Raw genomic sequence first — 22,904 nt, 5'->3', positions numbered from 1 at the left:
TCCAAATTTGTCATTTGTTTCAGACTCATCCTTAGGTGGGAGGAAATCTCTATTTCAACTGGCTGGTTGCTTATCCCAGGCTACCAAAAACTCAGATCTTTATAAGTTGTGCAGAGTTAAGGTTCCTTACACCTCGTGCAACAGTGGTTTAGCAATACCAGCTGGTCCATGGTCCAAAGGATGCGAAGCAGAAAATCTGTGTTGTACCAATGTGACATATTCATGTCCATGAAATTGCCTGGTTACATTAGACTTCCCCTTGTAAGGATGTTGTGCTATGACACTTTTACTGTATATTATAGAATAAAAAAGCAAATCGATTCCAGCTGACAGGGTTTCCGATGCTGTGCCCCAAGAATTACGAAGGAAAGGAAAGGGCCAGTCCTTCACTTTCATCCCAGTCGAAAATGTAACCTCCATGTGCAATCCAATGCTAATGGTAATGTGAGAAGAGCTAAGGCAGCTATACCACAAGCTGTGTAGCTACTACAGGTCCTAGAGAAAAGTTGTCTAGGGGCCTGTGAATTGATTCTCATAGGTAGGTAATAGGCAGTAAATGCTGTCTGCCATTGCCAGCCTCCTGCCTGGAGTATGTATGTCACAGGCAGATTGTTACGGAATGCCATTGTTGTGTTTGCCCCTCTGTAATTAGCTCTAACCTGAGCTCTACTTGAAGCAAATGATGAGGATGGCAAATGGGTACATCAATAACTTCCGTCAGCCAAGAGGAGATCGTATTTAGTCACCTATTTCTCAACTCGCCCCATGCTACAGGTGAGGTTGAGTTGTTTTTGTACGTTTAAGGGACTGTATTGCCTCCGCGCCCTCACAGGACACAGGACACAGAACCTAAAGCAAAGAAAACCTTTAATAGGGAACTGATGGCTTCTCGGTTTTAGCTACAGACTTGGGCGAATGAGAATGAGACCTGTTTCCAGCACTCAGTTTGAGTGACGCTAAGGGAGAGACCCTGAAGTTCACTAACCTTTTTGGAGGAGGCTAAGGGGAGGGAGAAAACAGTTTCTGAGGGTAGGTTCCTGTCTGAAGTGAGCCTGAACGGTTCATAAAGAGCCCCCTTAGAGGACCGCAAGACCTTAGTAACGTCCCAGGGCGGTGGTCTCGCCTATATCGGAAGATAGGACTGCTCAAAACACCATATGAGCATAGCTTTCAGCTTAAAAACATAGCTCAAGATGAAGCAATAGCCTTTTACCACTGATCCTGAGCAGCACTTTTCTCTTTGGAGGTAGAGTAAAATTTTTACTATTAATGGACTAGAGGCTCCGAGAGGAGAAAAACCTCTTCTATGACACCAACCACTGAAGATGGCTCACTTGACTTGGTACACTGAAGTTGAAGATTTCTGGGGGTATCCTGCCATCTCTCTCGTAACTTCACACGAACAGCCTTTCTCTGAGAGGAGATGCTATTTAACTTTCCTGTGTGAAGCCATAAAAATTTCCCTGAGCTGTGGAATATCTGGGCATGTGGGTGGCACAACAGGTCAGGAAGAGGAAACAATTCTCTGTCTCTTTCAGAATTAGAGGGTCAGGGTACCATTCTACTTTGGACCATTTCAGGACTACTAGTCATATTGAGATTGAGAATGTATCAGACTCGGTTTAAGACACTCTTTATCAGGCAGAACTGCGGAACAACGTAGACGTTGAGGCCATTCAAAGGGTGTTGGGAGGCGTCGTGAAACGCTGCTTCTGGGTCTGGCACTGGTGAGCAGTATATCGGAAGCTTCTGAGTATAGAGCTGTTGTGAACATGAGAGAAGGGGTTGTCTAGTGGAGACATGCGAGTTAATCCATAGGAGTGCTTGGGGATCGTTGTGAAAAGCACGCTTCGGGCGTGGGAGGTATCCATGTGTTTTCCCTTGTTTCGGAGATGCGCTAAGGAAAGTGCATGTAAATCCATGAGATTATGTGAATTTTTCTTACTTGTCGAGCACTTGAGTGTGAGTGAGTTCCATTCTCGCTAATATTAAGCGTATCAGGAGCTCGCTGAGGACAGACAAGGTATGGCATGGAGGGTTTACAATCTAGTCAGAAAATTACCAATTCCGGTAAACAATAAGTCCAAACAGTGCGTGCTTGGGGACACATCGCTCACGAATGCATGCTTCAAACCAAAGGATACAGTCTCCATTTGGGAATGAGAGGTTGTTCCTCCCGAAATCGTCCTCTTCCAAAATTGTAAGGTGGTTGTACAATTGGGAAGTCTGTCGTCTCAAGGCCCTGTAATAAGATGTTGAAGATTATTCCTCTTCCAATTTATTAAGTCCAAAACTTACAGAAATAGACTTTTAAAAGCCAGGTTAGCTTAACTGTAGACATCCCTGCAGTAGCAATCACAAAACGCTGAAAAGAAATAGATAAGTATTTAAAAAGCCATGAAACTCCGGCCACTGGAAAGAACATCTGTTCTCACTGACAGCTGAATTCAAAGTCAGTGCTCACTGAGCCACCTGTTTACACCTAGTTATAAGAGTTTAGATGCCGTGTTCTCCATATTAGCTGATATTCTATCCTATGTTAAGGATGAGGGTTTGTATTTGCTAGAACAAAGTATAATTATGATGATGATACAGAGGAATACAATAAACTTCACCACAGATGGTAAAGTTCAATAATGATAATGACTAGGGATTCCAACATACTTTGAGGCTTCTTGTATTGATCAGTAGTAATACACTACAGTAATTTACCGGTACTCATGGTTTTTTCATTTGATGATTATGATGATTTAACTCCAAGAACTAATATTTTCATTTGTGTCATTTATAATAGTGCATCCTATTTCATAAGAGGATCTCTTAACCTCATGTACATTACAGGTACTTCTTAGAAGATTGTGAGAACAACACCCGCACTTACCTGGAGTCTACGAAGATCATTTGTTCTGATGAAGTTGCAGCTCTTGCAAAAGATTCAGCGGGAATCATAAGTCCAAATTCAGATTCCCCATGCCTGTCTCCTCCAATTAATAGTCCCCCACCTGTTAGTCCTCCTCCAGTGATTACAATCACGCCAGAATCAAAAATGTGATATTGGGTTAAGTCTTAAGGTGGCACTGAGATATGTATATAAGTGGCTGTAGTTTTTGTTATGCAACATTGTAATTGTTGCTAATGTTATATGTATAGGGCTTTATGGGCAGTCCAAGGCACTATATCAAACTGTGATGTCTCAAATACCCATGTACAGAATACCTGACCTGTAGCTAGTCAAATCATGGCTGTAGATAATTATTGAAAGGTTGTGGATGGAATAATACACATATAAAATTGTTGAATTGAAATGTGTGCTAATGGTTATTAAATTGATGTGCGTGCAAGCTGTTACTGTAATGTTGTGCAGTATTGTACAAAAATTTAAATATTGCCAGATAATTACAGTACGTATTAGAGTTGGCTGCTAATTATGAGAACGATTACTTTTAAGTAATTATGACAATAAACGTTGGGAATTACATATGTCCTAGTTTTATGTACAGTATTTTAAGTTTTGCACAGTAGAAAGTTTGATGCTCCTGTCATTTATGCAATAAAAGTGGCATGTTAGCTATACTCATGCTTAGTCATGATTTTGATCTTTTAATACCTGCTAATGATGTAAAATATCTTTGAAAAATAAAATTTCGAGTAATTTTGCTTGGAGCAGGAATTTTACAATTATAACTTTGAAAATACAAATTAAAGAACCACTAGATATTTACTGAGGAATTAAGTAAATGTTAGATTTTTTTTTTATTTACAATCTAGGATTTAATAATTTTCAATCTGGTGTGTAATATTGAAAGATATGTACAGTAACACTCCAAATATCAAAAGTTTTAAATTTATTTGTTTTTCGCAACTATACAAAACAGGGTCTTTTAATAGGAGTATATAACTTCAGCAAAGCTGGAACAGCCATTAGAATTTTACGAGGTGGTTATAACTATCGACGATTAGCTGGGGAAGCTATGCCCACTTGCCAGTCAGCAAGACTATCACTTGACCTTTAGTCCCGGGAATAGGTGATTGTTAGCAAAAGAACAAATTAGCTGGAACATTTTTAAATATGTTCCTACATGAATACTAACTATTGTCCTTTAATAAGAAATCCATTATGAACCAAAAGTTCTGGCTGGATCAACTTTCCTGGGAATTTTCAGAGCACCTGATTCTTTACAGGAGCAAAGTTGATGACTCCACCAACCTGCTAATAGGATGTTGTAAGCATTAGGTTAGGCCTTTAACAGGAATAAATGGTATTTGGTCACAGGAGAAACTATATCTTCACTTTATGTAGGATATGTTGTCCAAGTGTATCTATAGCTATTATAAGGGATGGGTTTGAGTACATTCTATCCGTACTTCCCTCATTTGGGAGGATGTGGGAGATACTTCTTAACAAATCCTGTCTGAAAAGAAAATTTTCAATATTTAACTTAGCCGGTGATTATATAGCTGCAACTCTGTTGCCCGACAGACAACTCTACGGTAAAAACTCGCCAGCGATCGCTACACAGGTTGCGGGTGTGCCCAACAGCGCCATCTGTCGTCCAGATACCCAGTACTCAATGTAAACAAAGACTCAATTTTCTCTCTGTCGAGCTATCGACAAGACGTACTTACTCGCTGTTGCTAAACTGGAGTTTTTTCACAACTAATTGGTGAAGTACTTTATTCTAGTTTTGAGCTTTCGCTATGCAGGTGTTTTATCTTCATCTTAAATCTTGAACTCGCTTTGGATAGATTTAATTATGGTGACAAAGAGAGTATGGACTTTCTTTCACTTTTAAATGGCCGACCCTTCCCTTAGACGGAAGTGTGTTTAGGCTTTTAGTATTATCTTATCACGTTATAGATTTTCCTCTATATATTTTATATCTCTCCGCCTTTATTAGGCCTCTTCGATTAACTTTCCAGTTATTATAAACATATAAAAATAAATTTTAATGTTTTGTTTATATGCGACTTTTCCTGAGAGTAGGCGGTCCTAACTTGGAAACCGAAGTTAATCAACGTTGAGCCCTTTATATCGTAATTTGCTTTTAAAGAGCTAAGGATTTAAAACTTTTTAAATGTAATATTTTATGAAAGAATTTCTTTGATAGTCTTCGTACTGTTTTCAAAGATGAACTAACGTTTAGTTTTTTTATGCTACGCAATTGTTGACGTTCAGGACGTTCAACATGCGCTCTATCGTTACGATAGAGAGAGAGTGTATCACGGTTTCACTTTGCAGTAAGAGTAAATCGATTCTGACGTTTTGTTCATTCTTTCTTAGCTTAAATGTTTTAAATTCTATTTTAAAGGAACTTTTTATTTGAAAAACCTTTCAGTTTTTTCCTTTAGTCAAATAACATGTTTTTTTTGACGAAATATAATTGGGCTCTTAGGTGCGAAATCAAGAGAGAAAGAGAGAGAGAGATAGAGACGGAGGGAGAGAGAGGAGAGAAAACGTTCCGTTCAAGCGGGTAACGTTGTTCTCGAGTTACTCTCGTCCCTAGTCGCTGTACGGGGAGGAAGGATAAAACGTTTTTAGTTTTTTATTCTCGTCCCCAGGCTATGTGCGGTGAGAGATTGAAAACGTAGTTATAAGAACTAGTGTTTAGTCTCTTTCCCAGCCACTGATTTTTTTATCTTAAAATATGTTTTCTGTTTTTTGCTGGTATTAATGAGCTTGCATTATACGACTGATTTCGCAATTACTACCTTTTGATGAAGGGTAGAATTGCGTGTTTCAGGTAGAAATCAGTAAAAGTTTCGATTTCAGTGAAATAAGTGCAAAACAGAAAATCGAAGTGATAAAGTGATATGCGCAAAGTGTTACAGTGTTGCGTCCGAGGGTTCGTCTGTTCGTGCCTGTCGTTCACCTAGTCCGGGACCTCTTGCATGCTCCCAAGCCCAGGGGAGAAGTAATGTCAAACGACTTATGGGTTCGAGAGGCCTTGATCAACGAACAGACGTTTTCCCTCTATGGTATCGGGTGTATCTTACCAAGATCTCCCCTACCATAAGACAAGAGAGACGTTGTTTCTCCTCGTCATCCGAAGGCTTTTCGCATAAGAAACCTGTCACAAGGTTTCGAAGCCCTTAAGCGAAAGTCAGTCCTTTCAGGACAGGTCCAGCGTCCTGGTTACAACCATTAGGACAGTTCTGACCCTATGCAGTCATCGGATAACTGCTCGCCGCCTAACAAAAGCGTAACACAGACTCCGAGAGTCTTTTTTTTTTGTTGGCAAAGTGTTGCGGTCACAAGACGTTACCCTCGTCTCTTACCACAACCATTTCCGTTGATCCTTAATGTGTTGTATGGCAAAACATGCAGTATATGCTTGCCTCCCTTATGGAAGACTATTCTGCCGATTAGTCCGTTGAGTCTAGCCGTTTATCTCATCGATATCCTGGCTTTCAGCCAACCTAACGTTCCTTTGTGCTTACTGTTGACGTTGGCGTAGCTTAGTCACGTCAGTCAGGTTGTTGAGAACCACACTCGATGCGGTCTCGTGTGGTTTTTTCAGCCGCATTTGGACGTTAGGCCACTTGCTGATGCTCCTGTTGACGTTCAAGACGTTCACTAACAATCGGAGTTGACTTGTTTTGACGTTGTGCGTCAACCTCCGCATTCTAGAGTTGTTTTGACTGCTCAGTCTAGGCAGTCAAAGCAGTCTCGAGTGGACGCTGTGCGTCCTCACGCACCTGTTGTGGTTGACAGTTCAGTTGTTGACAGTTCACAGACTGTCAAGCAGTTACATGACGTTGCGTTCTGGTCCGCTACTCATGCACCAGTGAGTGTGGACTCTGCTTGTAAAGCATTGCCACCACGGTAGGTCTCTCCCTTGCTTGAGACTCAGCTTTTATCGGACAAGGTTCCTGTAGATGAGGAAGTTGCTGTTCCCCCTCCTACTGATATTCCCTTGAGGACTCTGTCAGATGGAGAGGAGCCTAAAGCTGCTTAGCCCCCTATGGACTTTAATTAAATCATGATGATTTTTTTTAAGGATCTTTGTCCGGATCTTTTTGTAACTGCTGCTCCTCGTTCGCCTAAACGTCAGAGCTTACACTAGGCCTAGCTACTTCGAAGCCGTTGTTTTTAAGCTAGTGCTCTCTCGCTCTCCTAGAGAGCTTTATGTTGGCTAGGCGACTGGTTTTTCACCAGGAGGAGTTTGGGGAATACAGCCTTTGCTTTCCCTTCTTTTAAACTGGTTTATAGAGCGAGAGTCTGATATGACACGAGAGAAGTTCTCGGCTTGGGAGTTCATGCCTCTGCCCAAATAGACTTCTCAATTCTCGTAGACTCTCCCTGGCGCCTGGCCAGGAGACGCTCCAAGTTTTTTACAGGTCAACTTCACAGCTGTTTTCGAGCCTTTGAAGTTTTGCTGTACAATTATGTCATGCATAACAAGGCTTTCAGGGATGGTAAGCGGTACCTCCTCAGTCGCTAACCCCGTCTGTTGCCGCACCTGCTCCCGTAGACCCTAATGGGCTTTGCTGCAAGACATGCAGTCCAAGCTTGCGTCCTTGATAGAGGACTTTAATGCGGAGAAGGTTGCTACCGAACCTTCTGGCCAACAACCCTCCAACCGGTCGGTTGTGCGCCCTGTTGACGCTGAGGTAACCTACTCGCGTCTGCCAGTTGAGGTGGTTCCTCCACCGATGCGACCCAGTGTGGGTTGCCAGCTGCACGTTGACGTTAAGCGACGCTCGGAGGTGGTTGTTGACGTTCAGGACGTTCAACAACCAGCAGAGGTGACTTGTTTTGACGCAGTGCGTCAACCTCAGCAACCCGGTAGGGTGTTGACTGCACAATCCAGACGGTCTAGACAGTCTCGGGTTGACGCTGTGCTTCCTCGCGCACCCATGGTTGTTGACAGTTCACAGACTGTGCAGCAGTTCCATGATGTTGCGTCCGGCTCCGTCACGCATCCACCAGTGCGACCGGACTCAGCGAGCCAGACGTTGCCCACTCCGTTGCCGTTTCCTCATCAGTTTTCGGATGAGGAACCCTCTGATGAGGACGTTGCTGAACAACAAGACGATCAGCCCCCAGAATAGATCAAGCCCTGCTATCCATCCAGAAGATGCTGAAGAAGGAACGCTGCTCAGTCAGGCTGTGGATGAGTCTGGTAGGGACGCTGTCATCCGTGGAACAATTTGTGTCACTAGGAAGACTACACCTCCGTCCTCTTCAATACCATCTAGCTTTTCACTGGAAAAAGGACAAGACGCTAGAAGCGGTCTCGATCCCGGTTTCCGAAAAGATAAAGTCTTGTCTGACTTGGTGGAAGGACAATATCAACCTAAGAGAGGGTCTTCCCCTGGCTGTTCAGACTCCCAACCACGTTCTCTTCTCGGACGCATCGGACGTGGGCTGGTGCGCGACACTAGACGGTCGGGAATGCTCAGGACTGTGGAACTCGAGTCAGAGGAGCATGCATATCAACTGCAAGGAGCTGTTGGCAGTACATCTGGCCTTGAAAAGCTTCAAGTCTCTCCTTCGAGGCAAAGTGGTGGAAGTTAACTCGGACATCACCACGGCCTTGGCGTACATCTCCAAACAAGGAGGTACCCACTCACTGACGTTGTACGAGATCGCAAGGGACCTGCTCATCTGGTCAAAAGGTCAAGACATCTCCCTAGTAACGAGGTTCATCCAAGGCGACTTGAACGTCATAGCAGATTGTCTCAGTCGGAAAGGGCAAGTAATTCCAACCGAATGGACCCTCCACAAGGATGTGTGCAAGAGACTTTGGGCCACTTGGGGTAAAACCATCCATAGATCTCTTTGCAACCTCGCTGACCAAGAGGCTTCCAATCTATTGCTCTCCAGTCCCGGACCCAGCAGCAATACATATAGATGCTTTCCTCCTAGATTGGTTACATCTGGATCTCTACGCATTCCCACCGTTCAAGATTGTCGACAAGGTACTGCAGAAGTTCGCCTCTCACGAAGGGACAAGGTTGACGTTAGTTGCTTCCCTCTGGCCCGCGAGAGAATGGTTCACCGAGATACTTCGATGGTTAGTAGACGTTCCCAGTAGTCTTCCTCTAAGGGTAGACCTTCTACGTCAGCCACACGTAAAGAAGGTACTCCAAAGCCTCCACGCTCTTCGTCTGACTGCCTTCAGACTATCGAAAGACTCTCGAGAGCTAGAGGCTTTTCGAAGGAAGCAGCCAGTGCGATTGCTAGAGCAAGGAGAGCGTCTTCCATTAGAGTCTACCAATCGAAGTGGGAAGTCTTCCGAGACTGGTGCAAGTCAGTTTCTGTATCCTCGACCAGTACCTCTGTAGCTCAAATAGCTGTTTTTCTCTTATACCTGAGAAAAGGACGATCCCTTTCAGCTCCCACTATCAAGGGCTACAGAAGCATGTTGGCATCGGTCTTCCGGCATAGAGGCTTAGATCTTTCCAAACATAAAGATCTGCAAGACCTCCTTAAGTCTTTTGAGACCACCAAGGAGCGTCGTTTGGCTACCCCTGGATGGAATTTAGACGTGGTACTAAGATTCTTCATGTCAGACAGGTTGGAGCCGTTACAATCAGCCTCCCTGAAAGATCTCACTCTTAAGACTCTTTTCCTGGTATGCTTAGCCTCGGCTAAAAGAGTCAGTGAGATTCATGCCTTCAGCAAGAACATCGGATTTTCGTCAGAAAAAGCCACTTGTTCGCTACAACTTGGTTTTCTAGCCAAAAATGAACTGCCTTCTCGGCCTTGGCCTAAATCTTTCGATATCCCCAGCTTATCGGAGATCGTAGGCAATGAACTAGAAAGAGTCTTATGCCCTGTTAGAGCTCTTAAGTTCTATTTAAAGCGTACTAAACCTTTACAAGGCCAATCTGAAGCTTTATGCTTTTCAGTTAAGAAACCATCCTTGCCTATGTCAAAGAATGCTTGGTCAGACTTTATCAGATTGTTAATACGAGAAGCTCATTCACATCTGAGTGAGGAAGACCGAACTTTGCTTAAGGTGAAGACGCACGAAGTTAGAGCTGTAACAACTTCCGTGGCCTTTAAGCAAAATATATCTCTGCAAAGTATAATGGACGCAACCTATTGGAGAAGCAAGTCAGTGTTCGCGTCATTTTACTTGAAAGATGTCCAGTCTCTTTACAAGAACTGCTACACACTGGGACCATTCGTAGCAGCGAGTGCAGTAGTGGGTGAGGGCTCAACCACTACAATTCCCTAATTCCTTATCCTTTTAATCTGTCTCTTGAAATGTTGTTTTTTTATGGGTTGTCCGGAAGGCTAAGAAGCCTTTTGCATCCTGGTTGATTTGGCGGGTGGTCAAAGTCATTTCTTGAGAGCGCCTAGATTAGGGGTTTTGATGAGGTCCTGTTGTATGGGTTGCAACCCTTGATACTTCAGATCCTAGGGGTCGATCAGCATCCTAAGAGGATCGCGAGGCTCCGTAAGGAAGACGTACTTAAAAGGCAGAGTAATTGTTCAAGTCTACTTCCTTACCAGGTACCTATTTATTTTGTTTTTGTTATTTTGATAACTTCTAAAATGAAATAAAAACTCTTAGCTCATAAAAGTGTAAACATATATTGCTGGTCTCTACCCACCCCCCTGGGTGTGAATCAGCTATATAATCACCGGCTAAGTCAAATATTGAAAAATGTTATTTTGATAATAAAATAAATTTTTGAATATACTTACCCGGTGATTATAAATTAAAGGACCCTCCCTTCCTCCCCAATAGAGACGCAGTGGGACGAGGAGAAAATTGAGTCTTTGTTTACATTGAGTACTGGGTATCTGGACGACAGATGGCGCTGTTGGGCACACCCGCAACCTGTGTAGCGATCGCTGGCGAGTTTTTGCCGTAGAGTTGTCTGTCGGGCAACAGAGTTGCAGCTATATAATCACCGGGTAAGTATATTCAAAAATTTATTTTATTATCAAAATAACATGTTTCTCAGTTACAAAGCTTACCTGAATCTGATGTCCAATCCAACTCACAGCAGTTACCTCTGCTTCACCAAGAGAAGGGGAAGAAAGAAGAGTATAATGCCAGTCATTCTACCTTTCATTGTAGGCTTATGTCAAAACCACTATCTTAAATGAGATGCTTCTTGTCCTGTGAGAGAGCAAGGCTGGCCACACAACCTTTTAAGCAACCACCACAGGACTAATGTTAAAGCTATCCAAGAATTTGTGAGTATACTCCTGTAGGTAGTTGTAGGTGAAGATTGTATTAAGGATGCTGTGGAGCCTCATTTTGACTCACCCCTAGGTCTCAACTTTCAAGTTCTAGTCTTACTCTTAACTCTCTTAATGATATATCCAGCCTTTGGAAAATTATGGATGGAGACTCTTGACAGAGTCTTGTCTTGAAGCAGCAAATGTTTGCATCTTTCAGTACAATAGTCAAAGTATGTTTATTTTTACTTTTACTAATTGCACTGTAAGTTTCAAGGTAATTTTAATATAGAGAATGCTTTAATGTGAAAAGGTTTAGTAGTACAGTATTGAGAAACGAATTAGAAATTTGATAAATAATGCTTTATTGAGTAAGCTAAGACAACTCCAGTTTTAAAACCAAGTCATTTGGAAGAAAGAGATTTCACAATTTGCAACTTATTTTTGTTTCATGCATACTGCTATATTCAGAATTCTAGAGAAACAGCATGTTATATTTTTTTAAAAACAAATTGGTCAGATTAATTCCAGCCTTTTTATATTTTTAAAGCATTAAAAACCTCAAGTTTTGTTGTTCAAATGTGTTAGATTACTAAATTGTTTTGAATTTTAAACCCTTTGAAAATTATTAATGCGTCGAATAGACTCTGGAACATTGCTTGGGAAAGAGTTAAAAGGGATTATTGCAATGGTATTCTGTCTGGAATTTAAATACACTACAGTATTTTCTCAAGAAATTTATGATTTTTTCAATTTGTATGAATACATTTAATGTTGCTCATATTAGTAGAAAAAAGTTCTTTACTCCCTAAAATGGTAAAAGGGTGACAACTTTCTTGCTAAGGGAACCAGTGTCTCAGTTCTCAATAGTTTTATGACGGGTTATACTGTAGACTTTGAAGTAGTGCATGGAAAAACTAAAAAAGAAGATTGCAATGGGATTTTATCTGGAATCTAAATACAGTACAGTCTTCACTAAAGAAATTTATGAGTTTTTAAATTTGTGTGAGCATTTAATGTTGTTCATATGAATACAAAAAAATCCTTTTTCATATGACAATTGCCTAAAATGGTAAGTGGGTGACACCTTTCCTCCCAAGGGATCCACAATGTCGCAATTCTTGATGTAGTTACGGCAGTTTAACATATTTATGCATCAAGCACTGATTTTCTTTCACTATTGTCGTCACCATAGTTAAAAAAATTCTCAATTCTCGGTGTAGTTTTACTGCAGTTTAACGTATTTATGCATCAAGTACTGTACTGATTTCCTTTCACTATTAACTATCACTAAGTGATGACACTTATTGATAGTTAATATATTTGATTTAATTTTAACTAGGTTATCAATTTTTTCATCACAAGTACTTTGTAAAATTCTTTCCATGGCGAGTGGTTTTCTTGTCGTTCCTCCTATTGATGTGGGTAGTTTTCCTTCATTTGGCTTTTGTTTTTGCAGTCTGTTAACAGATAAATCCAAAATTTAGCTTTATTTTATTATCATAATAGTATTCTCATCACTCTGTGTATTATGAAAGCCATCAAAGATCAGGGAAATGGGTATTGTAGCTCTTGTTTAAGAAAAATGGAAATGTGTCTAGGTTTTGAATATGTATGTATGTTGCACAGAGGAGAAGAAATTTAGGGTAGTCTAGTTGATTAAGGAATGAAATCTGAATATTATGATATGTATAGAGACAAAAAGTAGATGGGTAAGATGTGCTAGATTAGGAGTGATAAAAATTGATTGCAACAAAGTAGACTGGGTGATGTAAAACTCAGGAATTGGTTGAAAAAGTACAGACGTGATAGTTTTAGTATTAGATAGTAAAGATAAGTTTAACCAGAAATAAAGTTTTGATGAAAATATTTATGCCCATAGAAGAGTTATACCGGAAATGAAAGTGGTACACCTTCAATAATCATGATTGCCCTGAATATTAGTGTATGATGACTACAATTAACAAAGCTATTCCATTTGTTTAAGAAGGCAATAGTGGCCAAGACTCTTAACACAATTTTTCTTTAGTTTTATCTCAAAACTAACTGCCAAAGACATCACACGTACATGATAGTTTTATACAATATACTAATCAAAATTTCTTCAGTGTAAATCTGTTATGTACCTTTTACTTAGACACCTTAGAGTGACTTTTTGATTTGTGGAATTGTTGTTACTGATAAAGAAACCAGTATTTTGTGCATTGCTAGAGGTCTTGAAAAAGGAAAGCAATCTGAAGGGACTGACATAGATCCATTGATCCCATGTTCTAAATTGATGTAGTGTATATTTAGAAAAAAGTAATTTGGGGGTACACTATTGCTTTCAAGTATCCAGAAAATGACTTGGGAAATTATGGTGCAGTATATTTTCATTCTTTATTATTAAGTTAAAATTTCCTGATTTGTATTTAAAGACCAGTTTTTTCCTGCTATTGTGTTGAATTTCTAAGCACTGCAGTTGAATATTTTTTTTTTAATTTGAACATCAATGTATAAAACTGCTTGTGTAGAAAGGAATCTTCTTGATGTTTAGATGGGTAACCCTTAATTATGTCCTTGTTGCTTATTCTAGACTATAGCATACAACCATATACATGCATTTAAAGTTTCTTAGTTCTCAGGCAGTGACACCAGGTTTTGGTTTGGTTTGAAAATTATTTCAAAGAGCAATATTATCGTACTCAAGATATAGCCAATGCCCGTTATGTAAAATACTCCTTGAAGCTGATCAAGACTTAGAGCTTTAGTACCAGAGATTTCATTTGAAACTTTTAATTGGCGTTTTTCCTCAAACTGCTTTCGGTAGAGGATAACTACATCCTTTTGCCACTTATTCATCATTCCAGACTCAAATAAATGTAGGAGATCTGTTGCCAGATGAGGAGTAAGAGGTGAATTTTTTGTTAGAATTAAACTAATGCTGTAAGGGATGAGACACTCGCCTACAATTCTGATAGATGATTTGTCACCATATGTAAACCTGGCATCTCTGTGAACTTCAAGATATTGTTTGTTTTCCACTAAGGCAAATTTTCCTTTATCAACTTCTTCAAATAGTGTATGAATATCTAAATCAGTCTCTAAGTTTTCAAAAATGTAGTTAACTGAAGGATCACTAGAACCAGAAAACTGTGTTTTCCAAAATGAATGTGCTCCAAATCGTAGCCCACTACTTGCTAGCTGACTCAAAGTATCAATTGGACTCGCAGTTTTAGTAACTGAAAGGAAAGCTACTAGATTAGCTGAGTAACCTGTGGAGATTATGAGGCAGAATAACCACACAAACCCTACATAGACACGTGTTGGAATGTAAGAAGGGACAATGTTAACAGATCGCATTGTTAACGAACTGAGGATATAAAGGTAATTGTAAGCTAAGCTTCTAAATTCTCGTGATTCTTTTTTTATACTTAATGCTGATACAAGTGCAAGGAGAATCCCACCAACTATCAGTGAAACTCCAATTGATAACCAAGTGTCCCCAGTAAAAGGTAAAATTGGTGACTGCCAGTTTAACAAAGGTTTAGGGGAAGGTGCAACAAAGCAACCCGGCATGAAATTATAAGGATATGAAAAGTCAACATCATTCCATCGGAAATGTTCGTTGAAGACATTACAGACGCTTATGTCGGCCGTTTCTTGAATGACTTCTCGCATCAAGCCATCCCAAGATCCATTGGGATGTTTAAATCCCCATTTTTCGACAGAGCTGACCTCTTTGAAAATTACCGAAAAATTTTTTGCTTGGGCAAGACCATGTATTATTTGCATATCAACACCAATTCGGTCACGAAGTTGGTTATTTTCATCATAGTCGTAAAGAACACTTGGTGGATGTTCAAATGTAGCCACTGTAAGTACTGCCCCTTTTAAGTTGTCCAATTTTTTTGGAAATAAATTTTTATCACTTTGAAGCTTCCCGCGTGACCAGGAATCAAGCAGCGTCAGTCCTGTGCTATCAAGATATAGAGAATGTGTGAAAGCTGTAAGATACTGATTGTTTGGATATAGTAGCAAGAGATTTTCAGTCTTTTTGAAATTGTAAAGTGTTACTATGTTTATAGCAGTTTCCAAGGCATTATCAACCTCATTTAGAAAAATTATATAATAGGCTTTATAATTCCACAATGCTGGTGGATAATATCCTTCCTTGTATGGAACTGCTCGAATGTGATTTACTGATGCGTGTTGCATGAGATCTTCCCCACTGTTGATAAGGAATATGTACGTATCACATACAGACCTCGACCATGTAGACGGAGTAGACAGTGTTTTTTTAGTAAGTAGATACATCTGTAAACAGAAACAGTACAGGTAAGAGTTAATTCATTTAACATGGAGGTCATAAATATGTCAATTTTGAAAAATAGATTATACATTGCATACAAACTATTGCCTTAAATACTCTATACTGTACAGTTCTTTGGTATGGCTCTAAGTAGGCTACTGTACTTGCGACAGCTGTTGATTTTTCCTACCCAAACCACTAGTTACAGAACTTATGATTCGAATAATTATATGCTTACCCTGATAGGTCTGAGAAATAGTGTTTCTCTGAGCTTATGTGCAGCTTCAGTTGATTGCTCTTCATAAAAGATTGTCAAGTAGCAACCTCTGGCATAAGTATTGATGATCCAAGTTAGTGGGCCATTTTTGTCTAGCCAGTCCTATCAAAGACGAAGACTATCAATATTCCATATGTAGCATCAATGTATATTTTAGGATATATATGTAACAACTAGAAGACTATAGACAGTAGTACCTCCGTTTAGGAGTCTGATTCGTTTGGGGAGTGAGTTTGCAAACAAAAATGCTCGTTAAGTAAAACAATTTTTCTTATAAGAAATAAAGGAAATTCACTCTATATGTTCCAAGCCTCAATAAATACACATACACATTTTTATAAAGATCTGTAATGGAATTTAGTGAACAAATTTAGTGAATTATAACCCATAACATCAGGAATAATTACAAATCAAGAATTCAAAGTAAGAAACGAAAATGTCGATAAATTATGTCTCGTTTTACCATCAGGGAGAGTCTTGCCTGTCATGAGGGAGAGAAAAGAGGAGAATCTCCCTCCATGAGATTTTCTGGTAAAATATCAGGAGTTCTCTTTCTTGAAAATCTTCGCTATCACTGAGACATAATTTATGCTTTATGGAATCTGTCGTCTTTTTTTTTTTTTCTATACACTTGCATTCAAAACTTCAAAAATGTAGATGCAAAATTTACAAAATCTAAAACTCACTTGCATGGTAAGATATCTTATTTGAAAAAAGAAAAATAATTTCTAATAAAACATCACAGCAACATACTAAAGTCATCCTAGAAAAAATTCGTTAAAAATTATTTTTAATTTTTATATCTTTTTATTATTCCTCAACAATTTCTGTTGGGTATTTTTGTTTCATCATAATTAGCAAAGATATGGCTTTTTCCTTTAAAAAATGTAATACTTTTATCGGATTCCTAATAGTCACATTTAACTTGAATAATATTGTTTGTACCTCTTGCTGCCCAAATCCCAAATAATCATCTTTTGTATTTTGTTTCAAAGACCACAGGGAAGGCGTTGTGTCTGCATCTGCACGTGGATTGCTAAAAGCACTATGCACTTTAGCAAAGTAATGTTTCAACATTAAAATTAGAACTAGCTTTGCACAGAAGCGATGATGAACCCCCATCGTCGATGGAGACTTGTGATGCTGTGAGGTAAGTTCTTTCTATTGTTGAATCTTCAAATAAACCGAAATTAGATACAAATGGAAATAGTTTTAAATTAACGAGAAAGGTTATTTAAAATGTTCTCTGTGTGATTCTTTAATCTAGGTCCTAATTCTAGATCGTACAATTCTCTCTGTATCATTAAGGTTCTGAATTGCTTTCCAAGCTCATAAAAGTTAAGAACATTGTGGAGGATATCTTTAAAAGTCACAGTAATGAATTAATCTAATGACATACATTTTGTAAGTAGAGAAACCTTGACTGTAAAGAATATCTGAATAACCCTTTCTGACTTTTTAATCTGGTAGTTGAACAGGTGGAACTTTGTCGTGGTCTTTGGGGTTATTATGGATCAGATTAAAACACACTTTTACTTATTCTTTACTGACTAGTACAGTGGTAACGCATTCGCCTAGCATTTGCATGGCAGCAGATTGATCCCAGCCTGGGACTGTGAGTTTAAGTTGTTTACTGATTAGGATACTGCTGTGGATGGGCACCACAGAGCGGGGTTGGACTTCCCCTGGTGACGTTCTGGTGAGCATCTATTCTGATGAAACTGGATCTGAAACCAGACACATTTACCCTTTACCTTTATTTACTATCTACACATACACAGTTATATTTCCTTTTGACCCTAACCTGTCCTTTTCGCAAAATTTCTATGCTGTAAAATACTCGCTTAAATTGTAATGAAAACATATTTCATACAGTCAAAAATTATACAAGAAACCACTACCGAAAGTAATTGATATCATAACTCCACTCAAAAAACCTAAAACCAAGTCTTGATTATTTACAATAAACACGAACAACGTAAATATATTAAATATATTTCACAGTCGTATATATATTGTTTGGACAATATTACAGGATGGTTTTCACTCCTTGTATAAAGTCTTATTTTCTGACAAATATATTACCAGAACACTTCACAATACTATTTTGCAACTAAACATTACAATATTGAAGTACCTTGTAATGTATGTGCAAATCAAGGTATTTAGACCTGGTGCAAATACAGTACCGTATTCAGCATCATCATCATCACTATTTCCTCCTACACCTATTGACGCAAAAGTCCTTAGTTATGATTTCGCCAGTCGTCTCTATCTTGAGCTGTTAAATCAATACTTCTCCATTCATCATCTCCCTATTCATGCTTCATAGTTCTCAGCCAAGTAGGCTTGGGTCTTCCAACTCTTCTAGTACCTTGTGAAGCCCATTTGAAAGTTTGATGAACTAATCTCTCTTGGGGAGTGCGAAGAGAATGCCCAAACCATCTCCATCTACCCCTAACTGTGATCTCATCCACATATGGCACTCGAGTAATGTCTCTTACAGTTTTATTTCTAATTCTGCCATGCCATTCAACTCCCAATATTGTTCTGAGGGCTTTGTTCTCAGATCTACAAAATCTGTTAGATGTTGTTTCATTGTCATACCACGACTCATGTCCATACAGTAACACCGATATCACTAAACTTATATATACATATATATATATATATATTTATTATATATATATATATATATATATATATATATATATATATATATATATATATATATATATATATATATATATATATATATATATATATATATATAGCCGGATTTTTGTATGTAATTTCAAGTAATTTGATTTCCAAATTTTAATTAACCTAACCATTGTTTGATTTTTTTATTCTCATTAAACTCGAATTCAAATGATCCCTTATTAGAGATCATAGTTCCTAAATATTTAAATGATTTTACCTCACTAATCCTTTCTCTTTCCAATGATATTTCATCTTCCATTGCATATTCCGTTCTCATAATCTCTGTCTTTCTTCTATTTAACTCGAGCCCAACCTCATGTGACATTTCATGCATTCTGGCAAGCAAGCTGTGCAAGTCTTGCGGGATTTTGCTAATAAGGACAGCGTCATCAGCATACTTTAGGTCAGCTAATTTCCTGTTACCAATCCAGTTCAATCCTTCTCCACCGTATTCAACCAAGGCTATTTCCAGTTTTTAACGTTTCTGTTGTTATTATTATTATTATTAGTAGTAGTAGTAGTAGTAGTAGTAATAGTAGTAGTAGTAGTAGTATCATTATCGTTATGTTATTATTATTACAAGCTAAGCTATAACCCTAGTTGGAAAAGCAAGATACTATCGGCCCAAGTAGTCCGTTTTACAGTTTCTTTTTAATAATGTAATTCAAACATTAACCATCATTGGTGGCACTGAAAGGCCTCCCTTGTCCCGGTGCTCGATGATATGGCTAAAATTTCATTAATTAATCATCAGCACTCTTTCAGAACCTTTATTTTCCTCATTAGAGAGAGAGAGAGAGAGAGAGAGAGAGGGGGGGGGGGTTATTGATGATTGCTACTCGAATGTAGCAGACAAAAAATTATATTTTTTTTTATTTTCCTTCATAATTATCGTAAATAACTCGAGTCATTTAAGGTTTAAATGCCACTCATGAATGGCAGAGGCAATGGACAGTGACATTGCCTTATCTGGCAGGACAATGCCCTAGTGACTGACCATATATATACATATGATCATGCCAAAGCCCCCTATGCACCCAAGCTAGGGCCAAGGAGGGGCAGACAATGACTGCTGAGTACTCAGCAGATAGACCTATAGTTTCCCCCAAACCCCACATCCTTAGTTCACAAGGATGGTGAGGTTGCAGCGACCAAAGGAACTAAAGGGTTTGAGCGGGACTCGATATAAATGGAAAAGATTGCTCAACTCATTTAACGATACTGTTACTTATTCTTTCCCCCTTTGTAGAATTTCCGTAATCAATTATGAAGTTTCTTCATCTTCAACTTCAAGACTTGCATTTTTTTTAATATTTCTAAAAAAAAAAAAAAAAAATAAAAAAAAATCGAAAACTATCCGCTTGCCATTTAATGAAATATAATTTTTTTTATTTAATTCTTCTTAATACAATATGACATTGACGAAGATAGCTTTAACAATTTTTACATACAGTATCTGACAAAATGAATTTAGCATGTAGGCTACAGCTGCAGCGCGCTATCAATTAAATATCAGTTCCTGTACTGATTGCCATGTACTGAGTATTCATTGGTGGTGACATTTAAATGAGATTCATTACTCTTCGTTGATGAGATTTCATGATTAATCAGTTCAAGAGTAATGTTTCTAATTAGGTTTGCGTTTACTGGCGAAGTATATCTTATTTTATTTGGCTGATAACGGCATTAAAAATTTTCCTTCGTTGGTCACTGGTGATTTTTTTCATTATCATTAGTTCGTTTATTCATGTAATTTAGTTAATATCATTGTTTTAATAGTAATGAATATTTTAATCGTGAATGCACAAACTACTCACTCTCTCTCTCTCTCTCTCTCTCTCTCTCTCTCTCTCTCTCTCTCTCTCTCTCTCTCTCTCTCTCTCTCAATGTTTTAGGTGATAACCAATCTCAAAAACAAGATAAGATATTAAAGCTATCACCAGTTCCCTCCGAGAGTGATATTGAGTTCATAGAATACGCGGAAGGACGGAAAAAGTGCGAATCCCAAAAATAAAATATAATAAAACATAATAAAAGCAGCATTTTATTTTTAGTAATACGTCTCTGTTTTTTCAATTTTCTCCAGATCGTTTAATCAACGATAGGTTTATGATTCTACGTGAATAATAATATTTCAATAAACGACTTATTGAAATAATATTATTATTCTGGTTGAATCATAAACCTATCGTTGATTAAACGATTTGGAGAAAATGGAAAAACATAGAGACATTACTAAAAATAAAATGCTGCTTTTATTATGTATACGTGCTTGCACGTTCATTGCTTTACTTGTGATATCATGACAGAGATATCATTTATCATGAATTCTTTATCTGTGACGGCACTAAGAACTGCTCCTACTTCTATTATTATTATTATTATTATTCGGGTTTAATTGGATATATTTTTTCATTTATCTGCAAAGGTTCCCCTTGATAATATACCCGACTCTTTAGATTTTCAAAAAAGAAACTCAAGAAAATATATCAATTGGAATGTAAAAATAAAGAGAAAGTATTTTATTTTATTTATTATTATTTTTTTTGTAGAGGAAAGCTTATATGCTAATAATTGATATAAATGAAACTAATAAGAGAAAGTTATAAAAAGGCCAAAGTATTATATGTAATCATTTTTCATCTGGCCAATGTAATTGTGTTTAGAGTTTCCTTACCGAGAGATTAATGGGAATCACATCCACTTATATACGCACGGTGATAATCAGTGTTAGGCCTATACGTGCTTAGGTCTAAACTTAGACCTTCGTACCCGCACTCAATTACACATCGTTATAAAGATTTAAGCCAGTCGGTATAGGTGGATTAAGAACGATGGCTGAAAATAGAAAATGGAATATCTATCGTCTTCGAAAAAACTAATAATAGAAAATCGGTTTTCTTTGGCTTTTCTGAATATATATATTTGTTTTTAATATCGTAATCGGAAATTACTGATAGCGAAAGTTATCATTACAAAAGAAATTTTTTTTATACCAGAAAGGTTCAAATTTATGATTTCTTTATATCGTCCGTGGTTTTAACGCTAAGGGACTGAGTTTTTCTTATCACCTGAAAAAAAAAAATCTTTCACTGATGAGCATCCATCCATCATAATTCTAATATATTTTTCTTATCAAAAAGCAAGTGGTGCGCGTATAGAGTCCTTTCAATACACGTCATCAAACTTCCGGTCCGCCATCTTGGAGGGCATACAAAGACGCGTTCAATGAATAGCTATGGTTGAGCTGTTGAATATTTAGCCATTTCATCACATTCACATTCACACAATGCCCAGTTTTTGCGCTATTGTTGGCTGTAGGAATCGAGGACGAAGAGATGACAAGAGTTTTTACCGCATACCGGCAGTTATTCAGAATCAGGACAAAGATACAGAAGAATTATCCAAGTGCAGACGTGACTTGTGGTTGACCAGAAGATCACGGGCTGATCTACGTGAATCCTCACTACCCTGGGCACGTATCTGTTCTGATTATTTCATATCAGGTCAGTCTCGGCTAGGCCCTAAAAGTATTATTATTCCTGTGTAAACATGCTATATCCGATCGCATGGGTGACTTCAAAAGTATCATCGTCAGTTCAGTGTGTAGTGAGTGTGGGGGAGGGGGCATCTCAATTTTTAAACATCAAAAGGGGCATCTCAGATTTACAAAACAAAAATTAAAAGCGCCCATATTGGCTATATTGACAAAGGCTACTTACCTAGGTCTCTCTTTCGCCAAGGTGTTCATGCCTATATATAATAAAGTGTATATTTATATTTATTTTAATTCGTGTATTAAATTGTGCGGACATACAGGCCTATGTGATGAATAAACATTGATTATAAATAATAATAATAATATCTGAAAGCTGGTTTAATCCGAAGGGGTCTTCAGCTTATATATGAAAAATCGAAAAAATAATTAAACTTGCGCATTTAATTGCAAGGAGGCAAAACGATCATCCAAGAGCATTACAATAGAGTTTGTCCATCATATGTTTATATGTATATAAGAAATTATAGCATTTGTAACCAAACACAAACACAATGGTTAGGCATGAACTGATAAAGATTTGACATAATAATGCAAAACTTTTACATACATTTTGACAATAAAAGAATATAATACACAAGGTTAGGCTAAATGATCAATATTAGCATTATAATTACAAACACTCTCTTCATCGGCCCAGTGTTTATCTAATTTTGGACTTAAAAGCATTAAGGTAGTAGGTTGGCCAGGGCACCAGCCACCCGTTGAGATACTACCGCTAGAGAGTTATGGGGTCTTTTGACTGGCCAGACAGTACTACATTGGATCCTCCTCTCTAGTTACGGTTCCTTTTCCCTTTGCCTACATACACACTGAATAGTCTGGCATATTCTTTACATATTCTCCTCTATCCTCATACACCTGACAACACAGATTACCAAACAATTCTTCATCACCCAAGGGGTTACTGCACTGTAATTGTTCAGTGCCACTT

At 38.2% G+C, this 22,904-nt stretch overlaps 2 protein-coding genes across 3 annotated transcripts in view; one reads left to right on the top strand and one right to left on the bottom strand.

The window, feature by feature from the left end:
• LOC137619640 (malonyl-CoA decarboxylase, mitochondrial-like) overlaps nucleotides 1-3,478 on the top strand; it is a 44,488-nt gene extending 41,010 nt beyond the window's left edge. For both annotated transcript variants that reach the window (XM_068349842.1, XM_068349841.1), the window contains exon 11: nucleotides 2,842-3,478. In XM_068349842.1, coding sequence (XP_068205943.1) covers nucleotides 2,842-3,052 — 211 coding nt within the window. In that variant the 3' untranslated portion in view covers nucleotides 3,053-3,478. The remainder of the gene's footprint in view (nucleotides 1-2,841) is intronic.
• Nucleotides 3,479-11,769: 8,291 nt separating this feature from the next.
• LOC137620039 (ionotropic receptor 21a-like) lies at nucleotides 11,770-16,833 on the bottom strand. Its single transcript, XM_068350317.1, has 3 exons — nucleotides 16,657-16,833; nucleotides 15,673-15,813; nucleotides 11,770-15,439 (listed from the first exon to the last, which is right to left on the bottom strand). The coding sequence occupies exons 1-3, from the start codon at nucleotides 16,831-16,833 to the stop codon at nucleotides 13,757-13,759; spliced, it is 2,001 nt and encodes a 666-aa protein (XP_068206418.1). The 3' UTR covers nucleotides 11,770-13,756.
• Between the last annotated feature and the right edge of the window lie 6,071 nt (nucleotides 16,834-22,904).

This window comes from Palaemon carinicauda, chromosome 26, assembly GCF_036898095.1.
Source record: "Palaemon carinicauda isolate YSFRI2023 chromosome 26, ASM3689809v2, whole genome shotgun sequence".
Classification (NCBI taxonomy): domain Eukaryota; kingdom Metazoa; phylum Arthropoda; class Malacostraca; order Decapoda; family Palaemonidae; genus Palaemon; species Palaemon carinicauda.
The sequence above is the reverse complement of the archived record's forward strand: the minus strand, read 5'-3'. Positions and strand labels throughout refer to the sequence as shown.